The 20,714-nt window shown below is 38.9% G+C and overlaps 1 protein-coding gene across 6 annotated transcripts in view; it reads right to left on the reverse strand.

Annotated features, from left to right (window-relative positions):
- The window catches only part of TENM1 (teneurin transmembrane protein 1), a 313,634-nt gene that overhangs the window by 37,231 nt on the left and 255,689 nt on the right, over positions 1–20,714 (reverse strand). For all 6 annotated transcript variants that reach the window (XM_014258759.2, XM_088062503.1, XM_088062504.1 and 3 more), the window contains one exon: positions 11,627–11,781. In XM_014258759.2, the coding sequence (XP_014114234.1) occupies positions 11,627–11,781 (155 nt within the window). The remainder of the gene's footprint in view (positions 1–11,626; positions 11,782–20,714) is intronic.

The raw sequence follows: 20,714 nt of genomic DNA on the forward strand, positions 1-20,714 counted from the left end.
TTTGTGCCCAGGAAACTGCCTGTCTCTGCAGGATCTTGACCTCTGACAACAACTCTGCTCCTCAGGGCAGAGTTCCTTTAACTCCAGGGATGGGCAGAAAGTGGGACAGGGGGACACGAAGGACGAGGAGCTGCTGCTAGGAGGTTTCCAGTTGAGATGTGGATGCCAAAACTGCTCCTCAGCCAGATCAGGGCTGTGAAACACATTCATACAAGGATCAGAACAAATGCCAACTCCACAGCTTTCACAAGAAAATACAAATTCACTTCTGTGGTTTAAGCTTTCCCTTAAGAGTTAAACTCGCAAATACAACTTCTGCAAGGGAAAGAAAATAGGATGGGAAAAATAGCTATCCTGCAATTCATGCTTATGGCAGGGCATCTTCTATGGCAAATCCCTACAATGTTATGCAATTCAGTAGTAATAGCTTTTTAAAATCCATTGTACGAGTGAACTAATGCTTTACCTGAATTGCAGCAGAAAGTTATAGCAAAACAGCTACAGAAAAGTTTCATGATTATCTTTAAATTATACACTTTTTTTTCCTTATAGGTATAAAAATGGTAGGCAGAAAAAGCAACAGAAGTAATTTGAGTTCTTACTTACAGAAATTAGCACCAAGATCAATTGTTATCACAAGATAATTTTCTGCAACTAATCTTTCACAAGTATTTGCACAATAGCTCTTTCAACAGAGGAAGACAAATGCAAACAAACTAGCTGTGGTGCTGAATGGAAAGCAAACACATACTGCTGTAAGACTTCAAACAGCTAACAGAAAAAAAATTAGGCACCTTGCATTTTGCAGAACAAACAAGACAACAGCATTCTGTACAGCTACTCTTCTGTGTAAGCATTTATGTTGATTAAATATAAGAAAATGTAGTGGAGAACGTTTGATTCTAGTCTGAGACTGTAAGCAGGCACTCTGCTTTAAATTTCTGACAGTTCAGAGCTTTGGTTACTGCTGTGATGCATATTTGGATATGCATTGTCAGACTGTGCCAGAACAGCTTACAAGGATAACGTTTAAGACTAAAGTTTTTTTTAAGCAAAATTCAATAATTGCTACTTGACTCAAAAACAGATCTCAAGCCTGTGATGGATAAACCTGGATGTAGAAGGTGAGGCGTTCTCTTTCCTTGCCTTCCAAAAAGACTCTAGGAAAGAGATTTTAAAAATGCACCTGAAATAAGTTTTGCAATAGGTTCCTATTCAGATCAATAAATAGTTTTTGATTTTCAGCAGCTGAGTTCTAAATCTAGAAAGGCATAGAATGGCTTCAGGCCTAGAATGGCTCAAAGGGCTCCACAGAAATCCTAAGCAGACTCTAAGAAAAAGCTCTAAAAGGCTTCCAAACTATCCCAGGAAAAAGATCTAGTGGCTCTCTAGCCATGCTCCAGAAGCCATGGATTCCCCTGGTCCATAAGCTGTAGGTCTAGAAAGACCCCATACCTTAAAAAGTCCTAGATGACTTCAGAACGACCCTTGACATCTCTAGTGAGGTCCTAAAACCCGAATCTCAGGCTTCTAGAAGCTTCTAGACCCAGAAAGCTAAAGGAATCCCTATCAAGTACTAGGTCCAGAAATGTCCTTTTAAAATCTCTTATTCCTTCAAACCAAATACAAAAGAAAAATTAAGCAAATAGCATAAATCTTTTTGGCTGTCTGAAAGCACACAAAATAATTTCACAATGAAATTAGTTCCTTAGGACTAGACTACTTATACAAATTTCAACCATTTGAACTCTTCTGGTTCTCTAAATTTTTGGCACACCTTTCATGAACACTCCAACAGACTTATAGCTCATGATAGCAATAGCAAAAATCACATTGGTTTTATTGTCACTGTTGATATGGACAAAGAATTTTAATTCTGAATTGGCAAGAAAAAATAAATAAAAAAGAAATACATACGGATGGAGGACCTAAAGAGTTTTCATCATATCATGACTTTTCCTGGTTCTCACCGGAGACAACTACACACTGTTCAGTTTCCCATTTTGCTTTGAGCAGTTGATTGAATGGCTATTGAGTGATGTTCAGACTTTTATGATTTCCTGCAATGTGACCTACATTACTAAACTTCATAAATTTATTCTCTAAGGCAATGTATCATTTTGCAGGCTGTACTCATCCCAAAGGAAGCTATCAGCAGGAGATGAAGCCCAGTTTGTAAAAGCTGAATGTCCTTCAGACATTTTTAACTAATTTGTTTGTAAATGTGTTATTGTCAGAGTAACATACTGTATAAAATGGTGCTCTCTATCATTCTGTTTGCAGCTCTCTGTGACCTGAAGCCCATAATGCACAACTTTAAGCACACCCTCTGTGTGTCATACGATAAATGGGTAGAACCCATTTCTGTCCTGATATTTGTATTTTTTTCCTCCACTGACACAGTGTCTTTTCATTATTTTTTCCCTTGGCACAGCCACTGGTAGAAAAGATGCTGCAGCAAACACAGTATTATGGAGAGGCGAAATCAGGCATTCTTAGCTGTCACTGCCCAGGTCGCAGCTCCTGCCACAATACCTACTCTGACCAAGCCACAGCAAGAATTTCTATCCCTGAAGTGTGTGACATCTCTGCAGGACAGACCACCTCTGGTGTCTGCTGCTCTCAAACCTGCCCTGCACTCAAACTTCAGACTTGTGACAACCCATTTGGTTGTCACTCTCCTGGCCCCCTCCCTAAAAACCAGCTGTGCAACATTTCCAAATGGCCAAACCAGAATACAGTGCACAATCTGAAAGGTTTGAAACAGAAGCAGTAAGGACAGCTCCACACAGAGCTCAGTTATTATTGTTATTCACTTCATAACACAAAAAACTGGTTACATCTGTGGGAGGTCCTTTAGCCCATAAATATGTGAAGGGCTGCTTGGTGAGAGGAGGAAAGCAACATGCACACAGTTCCAGCCCTGAAAATTTTGAAAAACATGGCTTAAGTAGGAACTACCTCCATCAAAATATCTGTCCTGGGGTGACTTTATGCTGCTTGTATCCCCAGTCACCTGGCTTATGTTACATATTAAGTTTTGCACTTTTAAGACTGGCTCTGAGAGTGAAGCAGGGGAAGAAGAAGCCGCAGTTTGTGTTGAGAAAGAGCACTCACTGCCCCGCATCCTGCTCCTGGGCTGTGTTGTCTGCAGCACCGACAGACAGTGGGACAGAGCTCTCCTTTGCTTTTAGTTAGTTTTTAGCTAGCTGAGGTAGAGGAGTTCCCTGGACCTTTTTTTTGTTTTTCTTTTATTTTTTCCTTGGATCTGTTCAAACCTGCTCTGGACTGAAAACACCCAGCCAAACCCCAGGTGCTCATGCCTGTGGCACACCGGGGCCTGGGCCTTGGCACTTTCTGGCGCCGGAGGGACTGATAAGGACCTGAGCAGACTGAGCTGCATCACATGAAAAGGACTTTTTCCTGGATTTGCCACTTCATTGAACAGTGAGAGGTTTTATTGTTTAATATTATTAAATTTCTGTTAAATAAACAGTTTTTTTCCACTTCTCTCCAAGGAAATCTCCTTTCCTTGGATTTGTTGAGGGGGAGGGGCCGCTTGGATTTGCTTTCTGAGCGGACCCCATTTGGAGGTTCTTTCTCAAATTTGCCCTAAACCAGGACAATAGCTGTTTCTTAAATCACAGGCAAACCTTGCAGGTGGATGTGGATGAACCACTGGATTAAAACAAAAGGAGGGACATTGCCTGCTTGGCTTGGCTCTGCAGGTTCCCTTCAACACCCACATTCTCTTCTCAGCAGAATGACCTTGGGCTTGGAGACCAGGATAGCAGGGACCAGCTTTCACTATCTGATTACTTATGGTAGCTCTGCAGTGTATGGAGAAACCACATACAGCTGTATGTACACTCAGCTGAATATGCATATATAGGTAATAGATTAGGTATCAATATCTCCTTCATGCTTACATTTTGTCCATTATGTCTCTGCAACAGATGAGAAAAGACAGATGTAGTAACCAATATATCTCAACACATTGCAGACTCCCACCAGTCTGGCAAAGCTGTACTGAACATTTTCCACAGTGCAATACAAAATTGCCTCTGCCAAAAATAACTGTGATCTACTTGACTCCTTCGTACTGAAACCATATTTAGATAAGAGAGACAATCAAAGGCTACTTGCACATATGGAATAAAAGGTGGAACATTGAGAGAAGTTTGTTGCTCACGAAAGACTGGAGAGCCCAAAATAAGAGAGGCTTCTCATCTGGGAACCCATTCCGCAGATGGCTATGAGAGGGTCAGGAGTTTGTGGAGCTGGGCAGTGTGCCACAGGTGGTGGGTGAGCTAGAGGAAGTCTGGTGGTGGCCAGGCAGCTTGGATGAGTTGGAATTGGTGGGTTGTTATGTGCAAGGGCTTTGTGCATGTGCAGGCAGCGTTTGGTGAGTGTGGAGGCTCTGGTTGGAAGGATGCATCTGAGAGCACTCAGGGACTCAGGGCTGAGCTGCTCCCTTCTCCCCAGCCATCCAATTCTTACAGAAGATTCTTCCTTCTTGCAGTTACTTATTAGAAACAAATTTTTGAAAAAATAATTAAAACCTGTCTCTGTGTTGAAGGAAGTAAGAGGGAAGTCATGAGCAGAGGTCTCCTTCACTTCCCCATCAAGTGTCTAAAACTGCCTCAACAATCAAAGGAAAGGATGCAATCGATGGAAGTTCATTAAAACGTACGTAGTGTTTTACTCAGTTGTAATGGATTATTTATGGGAGATAATTGAAATAAATTGCTTTTTTGCAGGTGCCCAATACAAACAGAATACTTGGGCTTTAAAGGAGAATTTGGAGTGTGACTTCATCGGATGCTATCTTGTGTCTATGACTAATATTTCAAATTCAGTGATAGAAGAATTTGATTGGAATATAAATTAGTTCTGATGAAACCAGCCTGCTTTCTGCTTGGTATTCAAAAAATCACATTATACACCTGCAAGTTTGATTTATGAGCTCTCAGACTTTTTTTCACCTGAGGTCCTAATCCTATGAGCCTCTTTTCTCTCAGCTTCTATTGAAGATTAGCTGATCCTGTACCCCTGGGAAAAGATTATTTGCCCTTATACCTGAAGATCCTTTTTAAAAAAGACTTTCGGCTTAGTTTTGCTTTGAAGTATGGATGCTAATGACTGCTTGCTCCTGCATATGCTATTATGGCTGGAATGATTTTGTATAGACTTATGGTTTCCAAAGAATAACAATTAATTGGAAGGATGCCTCATTTTTGAAAAGGTTTGAAAATGCCTCAGTGAAGACCTGTTCTGGTCCATTTCTCAGAAGCACATACCTTGTTGTGAGATACAGTTGCTCCTTGCTACACACTCGCCTCTCACTACCCTTTCAATTAAGCTTGGCAAAGTCCTGGTTCCACTGAAATCAGTGGCAAAACAGTTGCCGACTTTCCTGGGGCCACGACTTCCACTCTAGTTATCTTTTCTGGTACTCCAGCAAAGCCAGAGAAGAAAGAACATGAAATTAAGCAGTAGAGAAAAAAGAACCAGAGAACAAGATGACTGTTTTGGAAAAAAAATAACAGCTTTTGCGGGCTCCTTCATCCAGCAAGACCCAGAAAAAAAAAAAAAAAATTCTAAAAAGAAAAAAGCTCTGGAAGTCTTCTATAAAGGAAGACCACAAATAAAATAAAAGGGTCTATAAATTGTTACTTCTGCTTTGTGTGCTTTTGTTCAGAAATTTGGAATATTTATGCTGCATTAACTACTCACAGCTAGAAGAATGTAATAAAAGACACAGGTAGAGGACTGAAAGGAAAGGAAGAGCAGGAGTAGTTCTGCAATACTTTGCTACAGTGAAAACAAAGTTATCCCTTTCTGATGGCACAATTAGAATATTGTACACCTAGTGTTAAAATATGCCTTTTCTTTCTGCTTTTACAAGAATGCAGTTCATAATGTCAGGTACATAGAGAAACATCGAAAAGAATAGTGTGTGTTCTGACCTACAATACTAATTAATTAATCAGCCCCATGTAATCTTGCAGTTGCTCTGCAATATTCTACTCTCAACCTGTCTTAAAAGTACTTCAGCCTAGAATCAATTTGGTTTTGTGCTGGCAGCTCGCTGCCCCTGTTCTCACCCGGTCATTAGATCATATTTTTGCTTTTCACGTTTTTCTTTCCTTCCTCCAAACGTACCCAGTGAAAGTTCTGTTCAGGCTGTGCTTGCTCCGATGAGCAGACCCTCATTGCTGCTTTCAAGCGAGGTCACCATGTCCTGGGAGCTTTTTGTTCTGCTCAAAAGGCTTCCATAATGCCACTGAAGCATATTGTGCCTGTGCAGATGCTGCTGGGGAGTGCCTGCAGCACTTGTGACTGTGGGAGCAATGTCAGCGTTTGCATTTTGGAGATATATAATACATTTTCAAGCAATTCTGCTCATCTTCACTTCTGCTTCCCAGCAGTCTGTCCTTCACTTCACTATTTCAAGTAGGTCATTAACAGCATTACTTATTATCCTCTCCCCTCTTTTCCATCATTCAAAGCAGGCTGTCCAGGACACAACATTCCTGCCATGCATGGCCTTTAAACCCTGATCTAGGAATCTGCCTTTTAATTTGACCTGTGCAAGAAAATTGCCTACATAAGTAACACTGTCACATTTTTATAAGGGAGCAAAACATTTTGCAGTGTCACTGAAGTTTATGTGAGGCAACACAATATAGATGGTTCCCTCACATGGAGAACTGCTGAACAAAGGCTGATGAAGTGCAAATGTCAAGAAAAAGTCTTCAAACCAGACCTTTCATTTCGGAACACGGCAGTGACAGTTATTAACACCATCAATCAGGTCAGAGCTACTGCTTTGGCACAGACTCATGCCTAGTGGGACTGACATAAGTACAAGAACAAGGCCATGGTTACAGGCGAAAAAAAAGCTCTTGGGATTCATTTTCTGTTGACTTGCAAATATTTGGTCTCTGTATTTGCAGTGACTGTGCTCGAGATTGGATTAAACAGCTCCCAGATAATACCTGCAGCCACTCACACAGATATAAATGACTTGTGGTTTGGAGCAGTGGAAATTCAGCCCACATATTTCTCATGGGAGGAAAGATACAGGATGAAATTGCAAGATGGTAGAAATATCTGCTAATTCTCTCCTCAGCTTTCACTGTAGCAATGGAAGCAGAACAGCAAAGCTTATCACTCAAGATGAGCTGTAGTGTTTTTACTTTCACACAAAAACTCCCACAACGTCAATATAACTTGCAAGAACACTGGATCTGATGAAGTCTGGTTTCCTAAGGACTTCTGTCGCATGGCTGACTGACTTCAGAGTTTAATAAGATCCAAGCGCAAAATGAAGTTTTCCTGTGAATGGGGCATTTATTACATCCTGAGTAGAATCTCTGGAGTTTAATAAAAGAAAGCTTATGCTACAATATTTCCTTTTGAAAGGGGACTTTAGGTTTCTGTTCTCCAACTGGATTAATATTTTTTATGGAACATGTAGGAATTTAATTGCTGAAGGCAGGTGTTTCTCTACAAATTTGTTTGAAATTGGCCCAAGCTTTTAATTTACTGTGAGGAGAAGAATACTGACAGGCAGACAGACAGACATATACCCACACAATGTGTTCTCATCTACTACCACTAACAAAACTAAAAAATGTCAGTGCACCTTAGGGATGTGCAAACACAAAGAGAGTGTGTACATGTGAGATAAAAAGCAATGTAGAGAGGTCTCTGGTCTAGAGAAGATGCCAAAGCCATCAGGCAGTGAAACAGAATGATGATCCCATCTCTTTTTTTTTCTCTCCAACTCCAGTCCTTTCCCTTGGCACTCCTGTTGTGGCTCATGACCATGTAGGTGTCTGCTGAGGTCCTGGCATCAATAGCGAGTGTTGAGCACATACACACAGATTTTCACATGCATAGCTCTGAAGAGCCATTTTCTTTAGATTTGCTCTATCTATTAACTAATTGAGGAACACTGAAGTGATCTGTGCAGAGAAGAAAAGTTATCCAAGTTCTGAACAGGCTGAAACAATGAGAATGCTGGTATACCATATTAACACTTTAACTGAGTATCCCTTTCCTTCTAAATTCAGATTAAAATTCCCTCAGTAAAGTATAAGATCAAAGTAATTAGTCAGAGCATGTTCGTTTATTTGCCACAACATACAATCTTTTCAGCCCCATCTGTCCTTTCCTCCCCTGATTATGAGTGCAGAATATTATGCTTAAGAAGGGGAAGGCGGTAAATAATAAACACGTAACAATTACCAAGAATAATACCATGAAAACTGATATTGGAACAAATGATTAAACCCTTTCATAATCAACTAATTTATTAAAGTGAATGTCCTAAAGTCAAAGCTTGTCATTCATTGTGGTGTTTGCAATGGACAGTTACTCCACATATTTATTCCAAGAGTACATTTTTATACTTCAGTTAATTAAGAAATACTGATTTTGGGCAAGTTGTTGATTTTACTGTCAGAACAAATTTAGCTTTGAGAAATGATTTTATTAACCTATTTCATAAGTCTCTCTAAATATACAATTTGTGAGCAACCCACATTCTCTTGATTTAAATGCCATTTGTAACTTAGCCAAAAACTAATTTAAGTGGAGATGGGCCAAATTCATTTTTCATTCATGTTTATGCCATTCTGGAATAAACTCAGCAGTCTTGCGAGGATATACCCTTGTTTCTATGTGAAAATATCTTTCCATTATTTTCATTGTTATTATTCCAGATTAACATGCTTGACTTCAAGGGGACGTGATTATTTCATAGGCTTTTCTGGTTATCAGCAACAATTCTGGAAGAAGATGACTGAGAAAATTTTATACTTTTCAGAACTTGTATTCTTGGTATTTATTTCATGCCTACGATTTACTTTGTATGTGAAATACCTCAAAAGGTGTGGACTTTGTGAAATTTTTCAATAAAGGGGTTTACTTAAACCCCCTCAAAACAAATCCTCCAAACAAGAAATGCTTCCAAAGGCTTTAGGTTGCATAGTGTCCACATTGAGACTTCACTTATCAGTGAAAAATATACAGAAAATTATATAGTATTGCTACCCTTAGAAAATGAGACTGGCAACTTTTTAGGGACATGTTTATATGCTGTAATTTATTATGTTTTTTAGAATATTTACTGTCATGCATTCACAATTTAATTGAAGACTATCTCAATTTATGGGTAAGACCATGTCTTAGTTTCACAGAACACTGACAAAATTGAAAAAATTTAAGAAATGTGCAGCCATATTTTCCTGTAGATGCTGCAGTATGGAAACACCTGAAGTGTTAATGGAAAAAAGAAGTGCTTATTCCTGCTTCTATGAAAAGGAGACCATACCCCATATGTATGAAGAATGATTTGCTCTGTGACATCTTTCTTACCTATGACTTTGCAGAAGCCCATCCTCCATGGCATTGAAACTATGTTGAAGGGTGAGGTATGTGAAACTTGTTTCTGGCAAGTAGCTAACCTATGAAGAACTAAGATTTTAGGGCTATTTAAATCTACTTTACAAATTTAGCACATTTGATTTCAGCCCAAAATGTTCACTTTTCAAATTTAGTTTTAATTTAATAAATAAATAATTTTATTTCTAAATTTGTCAGACCCTCTGCTGATACTTATTTGCAAACGGGTAGTCGCATTTTTCAAAAGGAAATGAAAACTATTAAAACTCCCTATTTGAGATTTAGTGAGACATTTTCTTATTGAGAAAAATCAGCAAAAATTTGAACACAAATACACAGCACATATTACATTAGGCAAATAAAGCAATTATTTCTACAGCCTGAGAGCGCAGATCCAGAAGGAGAAGGCAGGGAGCAGACGCTGCACCTGGCACCCTTCCATGACCTCAGAGATACCTAATCTGGTTATGGGTGCCCCAGGCAGTTGTTAGATGTATCCAAGAAGCAAGTGAATGTGCTCCAGGCAGCTGTGGGTTCCATGAAGCACTGCTCCTGCCAGCTGGTGGGCAGCAGTGGAGTGGGAATGCTGCTGGCTGTCAGCTGCTGCTCTGCACCTGCACGACTGGCTGGCCTCAAGGCAAGGGGCCAGAGCAAGAGACAAGGTACCCAGAAGCTCTATAATCTTAAAACAATTGCCAGGCTAATTTAAGTTTGGGTTTAGCACAACTAAGCCAGTTGACCCTGTTCCTCTTTGTATGGCATAATTACACATCAACTGGACCTGAGAGAGTACAAAGGCCTGTCTTAGAACTGGGAACAGGCAGGCTGAGGTTCTCCTCCCTGCATTTGCAAACACAGAGGGTCCACTGAAACACTAAACACACAAGATCAAAAGAAGTTTCATTTCAGCATGAGGAAGAAGTTCTTTAAGTTGAGCATGGCAGAACACTGGAACAGCTACCCAGGGAGGTCACGGAGTCTCCATCTCTGGAGACATCCAAACCCTCTGGGTGCATTCCTGTGTCACCTGCCCCAGGTAACCCTGCCTTGGCAGGGGGATTGGATTGGGCGATCTCCAGAGATCTTACCCCCTCCAGCCGTAAGAATGCTGTGATTCGATAGCATGTGAAATGGAACACAGACACTTTTCCTGTTCTGATTCTAGTAATAAAATCTCTGAGAGCTTCTACAACAGCAGCATTAGATCCCTTCATTTGACCTGTGATATTTGATAAGAACTAACCAAAACACTGACCCCATGTTCTTCAGGTATGTGAATGCAAGACCACAGTCATTTCCTATTACTTAAAATCTACTTAGAAACAAGCAACAAGCTCTTACCATTGTTATGCATTGTATTTTAACTATGATTCTCCAGTTGCAAAGGACGTAGGAGAGGGTAGGGAGAAAATGAAATGCAAAATTAACCTGATCCTGGTTATTAGCTGCCACAGTCCATTATAGTTTAGTATATCATTTGACTGCCTCATGATTTTTTCAAGTACAGCTTCTCCCCTGTTTTGAAGCTGATTAATTCAATTATTTCTTGGCAAAGGCCAAGTCCTTCCTTGTGCAGTCTGTAGGTGTGGCTCACTGACTATTCAAGAGTACCATTTGTGTTTCTCGAAGATTATCCATATTTCTTTTTTAGCATAAACTAGAGATGTGGCAAGTTCTTTTATTCTTATTTTACTATTCCTATTTCATTGCTCTTGACACAAGAACTGGAAAGCATTTTGAGAAATTGAAATGCAATAGTTTCATCACAATATTGCTGTTGTGTAATCACTTACTCTAATGCTCCTCCATGACTCAGAACAGATTTAGATCTAAACAAAATATCTATTTTTTTCCATTTTCTAGTTCAAGAAAATAAGTCTGAATTCTGGACTAAAGGAAAGCACTTTAAACTTCTAATTATCTTCTTAGAAGATCTATCTCAGAGTAGCAAGCAACTTTTTAAAGAAGTTTGTATTCTTTGTATAAGACCCTCTATACATTCAGAGGCCATCTCCTGGGAAAAAAATCATGCGTGATCTTACATTTATACACCTTAAAATAATCATATGAGTGAAGAACTACTCCATACTGTGCCATTCAGAATTATATGACTCATCCAGTATACTCGATATATAATCTTGGTACAAGAAGGTAAGTAATCTGTCTCAACAATGTGTATCGAAGTGACAACACATAAAAACGAGGTGTCTACCTGAGTGATGTCCATCCCAGAGTCACAGCTCAATGGCTGGGTTGATGTGAGGCCATTTGAACCTATTATTGTTGTGATCACACCGTTCTCATCAATTTTCCGTATCATTGTACCATCAACAAAGTAAATAAATCCGTACTTATCTACAGTGATACCTGGAAGAAGGGTAAGGGTAAAAAGAGTGTTAGTACTGGCATTATCTTGATTAAAAAGTATGAGCTTAAAATATTTCCTCTCTTAGACTATGAGAATCTGCTGATTTAAAAAAGTATGACATTATTTCCCCCACCCATTACTATTTGAGGCTTATACAAACTGTATAAGGAAAGTTCAATACCTATCTATCAGATTTGCTTAGACTTAAAGAGGGAAGATGTGAGGATGAAACAAAACAAAACAGCAAAGGCTTTGCTTTCAATATAATTTTACATACTTAGAACAAGGCTCTTCAATAACTTCACATCTATCACAAAGTGAGCAATATTAGCTTTTCTAAAAACTTATCTTACAGTTGATTTTTCTTCATTTTCATTTCACTTTCTTCATTCTTATGCAGAGACAATTTTTTAATTGCTATACACTGAATGATGAGAGTGTCTGAGCAAGGAAGAAGTATCCACAGAAGGCCAAAGAGACCTATTCTGATAGGGGCTGTACATACAAATGGTGCAGACCAGGCTCTGCTCAGCAGGCAGAAGGAGCAGCTGTGCTGCAGTATGTATCACAGTGCAGTGCTGCCCAAAATGATGGTCCTGCACTGGAACCAGGCTCATGACAGCTGTGGTCACCAGCAGGAGATGGGGCAGTTCTCCTACTCCTGGATCTGCAACAGCTCCTGCAGCACTGCACTGCACTTGAGGGATGGAAATCAAATGCCAGGGCTGTGCACAGGAAAGATCATGGTCCTCTGTATTTCAGTGGGGAAACTGAGGAATGGAAGGTTTACTGTCTCCCACAAGCAGCTTACACCACAACTCATGCCCAGCTTTGTTCTGCCCCAGTCTAACAGCTCCCCTACAGTTCTTCCTGCATTCAATTTGAACTGTAAGATCTTATTTCCCTCAAATATTGAAAATATAACTAGAAGAGCACTTCTATTCATGTTAGACTTGTGAAATCCTTTCTACCAAAACTGCTCAATTTCTTGCTTTGAACTACTTCATAATTTCCCACTTAAAGTTGCATAACTTTGCAATTATAGCAGCTGCTGTGCACAGCCAAGCTATTTTAATAATGAATTTATGTTCTGCTACACAGAAATGAAAGGCAGAGGACTCGAACAGATGGTCTGGACAGTGGCTTATATGGTTCTTGATTTTTGTCCCCTGTATTTAGCACAACTGAAGGCTGCATGTACTGTAAGTCTACAAAACACTTGTCTGCAGGCCAGTTTAGGATCCCACACAGCAATTTCACATGCCATTAAAAAAGAAAAATAGCCTAAAACTAAATTTCCTCAGCTTCCAACCCCAGCTCCTTATATTTAACGTTTTTTTGTTTAATATATAGTAGCAGTTACAGCTGGAGGAAAGAGATTAAGCAGTCTGGGGGGCAGAGGCAGGACGTGGAAACCCTGATGGAGGACATGCATCTCCCATGGGGCTGGGAAGAAAGGAGGATGGGCTCCCCAAACCCTAAACATCTACTTGGCAGCTGGAAATGCCTGGGGATTGAGTTTGAGTTGCACACACAACAGAGTGTAATATGCCTTCTCCTGCAGTGTTAACACCGGGGGGCAGGCTCCCAGGGCAAACTGCCCATGACTGCTTCTGAGGTACCTCTTCACCACAGGTGATGCTCAGGCACCTTGCAAAGGTCTGAGAGTATGATTACAAAGTTCTAAGGGTATCATCACATAAAAAAATCCAAGAGCCACAGCAGTTAACTTTAGCGTGCAACACTCCCTACTGCATCCAGCTCTCCGGTTATCAGCACAGTGTTGGGAGTTGAAACTAATTCTTTAAATTGCCAATGAAGTGTATCCATCTGGCTGTGAACTGCCCTTAGAAGAGGGTACTCACCATCCTGTCAACTCCTCTACCCAGGACAAAAAGTGCCCATGGACTGCTAAGTGCCCAAGGTACAGGGCTAGGTTACATCTCCTCATAATGTGAGGTGGCTGAAAGCTCTGCAAGACAGATGTCACCTGGGGAACTGAAATAATCTAGTGGGGGCTGGATGGGTCAGCTGGGAAAAATTGGGAGGTTATAAAAAGGCTAAAGGAGGAGCAGACAGTCTCAGAGCCTGACTCCCTGCCTGCAAGCTCATAAATTGTGACTCCTTGGTACCCTTAGAGGATCTTCAGTCTTTATTTAGAAAGTAACTGTGCTTTTGGAAACTCCAGAATGACTGTTAAGCTCCTGGCTGTCATCTGCTCCTAACAAGTCCAAACCCAAAAGTCTGAAGGTGAGCTGAGGTAAAGAGCGAGTCTGAGGAGCCAAGAGGTTTGTTTTGGTGTCAGGGGTGACTTGTGTGTTCCAGTTTTGGGAAGGGATGGTCCACTGTACCTCCATCTCACTGATACTGCATAATGTAGCAATATTAGATGGGATCTGATTTGCTTTCCAGTGTGGTTCACAAGCGGAAATGAGAAACCTGATGTGTGTGGGAAGGGCAGCACATGGGCTGTGCCTGAGCCTGCCTTTGCAGAGGGAAGGTGCTGCATGGTAAGTGAGGAGCTTTGTTTCTCAGCTGGATCAGATCCACACCACAGATAACACAAGGCCAGGATCTGTCACTAGGGCAAGTGCATCTTCTGTTTTGCGCAATTTCCCTGAGAACAGATGGCTGTGTTGGCTGCAAACCATCCATTATATAAAAATCAAAAATTATGCTGCAATGAAATAAAGCTACTCAGCTGTGTTGCTGAATGGATTTCAAACACTGACTATATAAGAAAACCAAGGATCTTTTAATGTTTCTAGCATTCATGTTGCTCTCCAGCCACCACAGAAAAGTAACCTGGCTGCAAGGGAAGGACATATGCCAGTGCAATAGCATAAATTAGCTCATGTCTTCAGTATTTGCATTAAATTCCTGGTACTTCCTAATAAGCCAGTTTCTTCAAGTACCAGTGAGTGTATAGATGTTCAGCAAAGATCTACTGCTTCCAGAGCTCATGGCTCTGCAGTAAAACAACATGACTTTACCTACTTGAAAAAATTATTTATGCATTTAAGTCTTGTTGACAAATACTCTACATAAAGCATTCACTGGAAAACAATACAGATTTGTGGCTAAACTGTCCCAATTTATTCATTAGAGTTGGATTCATTAATGCTCCTGTCACATCTTACATGATGCTACATGTAATCTGTACTCCAAGAGCTTATTTTTAATCCTTTTCTGATGTACAGTGTAATGCAAAATCTAATCACACACAGCACAGCAATTGTGATTTAATCACCATGGAACTGGGGGAGGAAGCATGCACATGCTGAGGGTAATGAATTGCACTTGAGTGCAAGTGGGAGCACTCCTCACCCCATGAGTGAATAAGAAAGGTACATTTTTTTTTTTTTTTAATCTTTTTCCTTTCAGAGAAGAAGATGTAGTTTGCATTAGACTCTCTGTCTGATTCTGTTTTTCTTTTAAGGAACTGTAGCACTAAATTCTGTGCCCAACTGATGATGTCTTTGGGCACTAAAGGGACCTATGACCTATTGTACAAATGACAGACTTACCCTTCTTACATACAGATTTCTCCTTAAGAACTTTTATCTGGGTAAGGACAAAATAAATCTGTGCCAGGATTTAGTCTCAGAGCTGAGTATCAGTCTCGCTGAGCGACATGCTTGTGCTGGAGGACTGGTTTTGGTCATATTTTAGTCACTGGGAATGTCCTACACAGGGCTGAATTTTGTACCTGAACATGAAACAGTAGTTTTTATGAAGATCTGTTTCCAGTGGATTTACATGCAGACATTTTGGAACAATATTTTTAACACTCAGAGGTCTTTTAATCAGTACCATTTGAATTCTGTTAACTAACATTAAAAATTAATTGCCGGTAATGCTGTCAAATGTAGTGACTAAATATTATTACTAGAAGTACACACAAAGTTTTCCTTTTTATAACTGTTTTCTTCAAAAAATAATAATTAGTACAGAGGCTGGGTACATCCATGATAAACACAGAAGGATGACTATAACCTCTCCTGTTATTTGCTCTCCAGAGTGGTTTTGGTTAAGGAGTTATTTCCCTTGACAGCTCTGCCTTAGTGCACATACATATACCATTATAAAAGCAAATAGCACTCAGAAAGCAACTGATTGCTTTTTGTGCAGTTATCATAGGTATAAATTCAAAATACATATGTCATTCAGTCCAGAAATTTTGGCATTTCTTGAGTTAAACTTAGAGTTTAACTTAAAAGTAGATTAATAGTAGATAGTTTTAGATTAAAAGTAATATAGTAAATTCCCTAAAATATTTTCTTTTTTACCCCATATCATATCCCACATTTGCATTCTAAGAGAAGCTTTTTTTGGGAACAAATCCTTTTCAAACATGCTGATAAAGAGCAGCTAGAACTACATGTTGCCCTCTTCTAGAAATTCTACTTTGTGCTTTTTGCTCAGCTAAAAACTTACAAATGAGCATTCTATATTGAAAACTTCTAATTAAACTTCTGAAGAAATTTTAAAACAACATCTACAACTACCAGTGAGGATGGATGAAAGAGAATGCCACCTTCTGCTGAAGAACAACTGTATTTAGAAGGAACTTGAGATTCTCATAAAACTTTTAATAGGAAGAAGTGAATTAAATTGGTTAATTACCATTTTATGGTGCTAAAAGGGCAAATTACATGCCATCCATTTCTAAACTTCTAAATGTCTTCGGTGCTTTTAATTAAAGCTGCCATCTAGGAACTAAAGCAATTTTATGCAATTAGTTATTTATAGGTTACCATAATACACCACTCAAAATATGATTCAAGTGATTTGCAGTCTGTTGCCTTGTGATCTTTGTCATCTTTACTTCCTTACTGTCTCAGCACTAGCTGCAAAATATTCAGTAGTTCTTTGTCAGCTGGAACATGACTTCAGTACTTGCACTTGAGTGTTGCTCTCTTTAGAGGCAGATTGGTAGACTTGGAGCAGTTTTTAACTACTAACTGTGAATGAAAATGTTCATCTTCCAGCCTGAGACATGATGACTGGGGTCATCCTGCTGACATGAGTGAATAGAAAAGCAAATGGTTTATGAGTTCAGATGAATGTTGGATGAAATTTAGGAAAAACCTGCTGTCCAAAAAGTTTACAACATTCTACAGTTTTCCCATACTTTGGAAATCATAGGTAGCTCAGGCTACTGAAGAGAAAAATAAGGCATGAAATTATATATTTTTTGCTGATTTTATGATGCATATATAACAATGAATTGAGACTGCAAATGACTTTGGCATGTCTATTTCTTGCTTTATATATTGCTAATGAAATATCTGAGCCCATTCTACTTTCCTTTTTGAATTCTATGGTCTTAGGAATTTACAGAATAGCAAAGATTGCCGGAAAAATAGCATTAATCATTACCAAATGTGTCTGTTGTTACAAAAGGCTACAATAAGAATTTGGTTGTGCATCCTACTGAAAATAAAAGGAGTCTTCTAGCTGAACAGGAGCAGTCCTAAAAATGGGCTACTGCCATTTGGAAAGCGTAAAGGTTTAGTCTGAGCAGCTGTTACAACTTTATTTACTCTAGAATGTATTGCTGAGGATGAGGAGCTAAAATACTGATTATTTCAGGATGCAAGCTACTAGGATGAACACATCTCCAAACCATGATTTTTTAAAGTAGTATTTCCTTAGTAAAGTAACTGCAAGCAAAATATATAAAACTATACTGCTGAACCTATTTTTATATTATGCTTTCATTTGTGTTTCTATCTCATGGCCGTTGGTCTGAGCAGAAGAGTTCTTTCCTACAGCTGTGGATAAAGTACTTCTGTGCATGGGACTTAGAACTTCAACCTTCTCTATTTCCCTGGTGCTTCGAGGTCACTGCATCTTCAGTGAGGTCACTGCACTGTATCCAAATACTCTGTACTCAGTGTGCAGTCAAATTTCTCAAGGCTCTGACATGACTTGCACAGACAGTGTGTGCATCTAGTTTGAGATGCTGGTCTGGACCCAGGAATGAAGAAACAGACATTGCAGGACCTTAAATGTTTTCATCTTTAGATTTAGTCCTTGGATTTAGAAAACGTGTAAATCACTTCTGATGTTTAGGGTGGAATCACTGGAGGGACCTACTGTTTTCACAGAAGTTACACAGCTTGCATTTCCAGGAGAGCTGTCCTGTCTTAATGCTGGTCACAGACACAAGGTAATGGAAATCAGATGTTGATCAGACACTTTTCTTACCCTACTGCCTGGGAGACACTGGAGCTCAGCAAAATGTGGTAATTTGATTGTCTCAAACTCTCACTGCCTCTGTCAATTATACTTAGAAAGCAAAATCTATTTGCAGGTCTAAAGCCCACTGACTTCAGAAGGGCAGGGTAGGTAAGTGTTTAATGGTGTTGATTCAAGTATTGGCTTTGCAGGGCTAAGTATAAGTCCCAAGTATTTCCACTCATTTTAGTGCTTCTTACTGCTCCAATACTTGATGACTAATCTAGTTAAAAACAGAACATGATCTTCAACTACTTTGTCATAAGTACTAAGCAGATTGTTTAAAAGATAGTGCTGGTGACAGATGTGCCATAAATAATTTTTATTTAAAAAATCTCCAAGCCCACCAAACAGAATTCCCCACCCCAAAATTAAAATCTCTTGTAAATCTTGGTAAAGTTCAAGTGATTGGAATTCAGTCAATGATTAATATTTTGTGTAGTTACTTCTTCATTTTCAATATCTTCTTCTGTAATAAATGTGTTCAGCTTGTCACAGATCTTATTTTATGTCCCCACCTTGTATCATTTCACATTCTGCTTAAGTACTTGGTCATCTATTACATGACTCATTAGTCTGAGATCTCTGCAGAATTAAAGAAAGTTGCAGTAAAAATAATATATTGAAGTTCAAATTTCAACTACATCAGCCATGCATGTTTAAAAGCATCTTTCAAAGTCAGCTCAACATACAATACTCTAAGATTAATATTCACTAAGCCCCGTCTCTAGTCTTTCACAGAGAACTGGGAACAGACTGAACAAAGCTACATGTGTTTGCTAACTGTAAAATGAAAGTTGTGGAAAGATGAAATCAGAATTGATCAGTGTCACTTCATGATATTTTCCTGTCTGGCATTTAATTCCTGGTCACTAGGCAAAGGCAGTCTTGCCAAATAAAGATAACGAGAAATAAACATTCATGAGAGACTTAAAAAATTACAAAACAATCTAGGACTTTCCCAGCATGTTCAAGGAAGTAGAAAAATGGGTATGAGTTCAGAAAAGTCAAAGCATTATTCAAAGCAACTTTCATCCAGAAAAGTAAGTAAGAAAGAGAATTTGAATTTCCACCTATTAACATACCTTTGAGGATGTTACCAAACAGGATTAAGTTTCACAAGTGTTACACAGTAGGAATTTCGTACCAATTTTACAAATGGCTAAACAGATAAGTCCTTATTCAGTTACAAGCAGCTAGTAGCAAAAATTAGAGTCCAACTTTTAAGATAAAACTAACCAACGTCAGACAACCACTAAATGGAGTCCTATTTCACATATTATCTTCCTATCAAGTAAGGGGGAAATTTATTTTTATAATGGGAAAAATGAATACTCAGGACAAAAACAAGTAGGCAAGCAAAGTAAAAAAATCCTAATAATATACCTGTATCAGCTTAAAAAGTAAATACAAATTATTCACTGAATAATGCAATTGATTATATTTAATCATAACTTGGCAATTATTCTGTCTTTGTCCAGGCCCTTTTGTTACACTGTAAAAATCTCAGAGGTATGAAACCAGAAACAATTCATTTATTTCTGTGGTCAAATGCTATATAACACTGTGTGTCTGTGTGCCCAAGGATTTTTAAACATGGTTAAGAAGTTTTTGTCAAAATTTCCTGCTTCCTAGAGAAAATAGTTTTCTTTATACTGTTTGAATGTTATTTCAACAGAAATATGACATCTTCCGTCTTGACAAGTATTTCAAGAACAAGCAAAAAAGGTGATCCAAAAGAATCTCTAAAACTGAGACATCGCTGTTTCTTAATAAAGATCTTTGTGTACCAGACAAACACTTCCTTCTACTTTCCAGGGTTATTCAACCTCTTATAGTTCAGGGGAAAAAAAGGACCTGTAACTACTAGGCTGTTAGGGTGCTGCATTGATTATACTGCTGGGGACCACGAGCTGATGCTGCATTTTGTTAGGCTCTGTACAAAAAGGGCATGTGGCAGTCCAGACTTCCTCGAGATTAAAATAAAAAATATAACAAACTGGATCATTTCAAACTGGTGTTATTTAGAGGAGACACATAAACCTAAAGCACCTGAGAATCATGGCCTGAATTTGCCAATAGAAGAGTCATTGCTGACAATTTCCTTTTAGTAATTGCTGTCTGTGCAAAAAATCCTCATGTTCATCCTTTATTTCTCCTCATTTCTTTATGACTAGAACCTTCTATTAAAGAAGTATGAGTATCTTTAAAGTAAACAGTGTATCACATTTTCATCAACATATTTCCCTACTAAGAAAATAAGATGGAACAACGGATTGTATTGTAATTTGATATAATCAATTGTAACCAGAAATAAAACATTGATCACTTTCACAGAATCACACTTTCCTGATAAAGGAACTGAAAACCTTTGTTTTCTAGTATTTTTAGAAGCGATTCATTACATTAATTAGCTGCCTGAAGATTAACGTTTATTTGTACTTACCTCACACTTACCTTCTATCATTAAAGACATGCTAAAGTCACTCTAAAATTACAACGTGCCTCTTTCTAAATCTAAAACCAGGATTATTTGCTTGTCTTAGAGGTATTTCTGCCTGGATATACATTCTAATTTCCTACTGATGTACAGCCTTCCTTTATTAGCTCACGAAAAATAATCAAACCCCTTCCTTTGAGCAAGCTGTGAGCAGGCACGGGGGAAGCACAGCACAGCCCACGCAGGGCT

This window comes from Pseudopodoces humilis, chromosome 15 (assembly GCF_049639895.1).
Source record: "Pseudopodoces humilis isolate 2021_Gansu_Grassland_sample_001 chromosome 15, ASM4963989v1, whole genome shotgun sequence".
NCBI lineage: Eukaryota > Metazoa > Chordata > Aves > Passeriformes > Paridae > Pseudopodoces > Pseudopodoces humilis.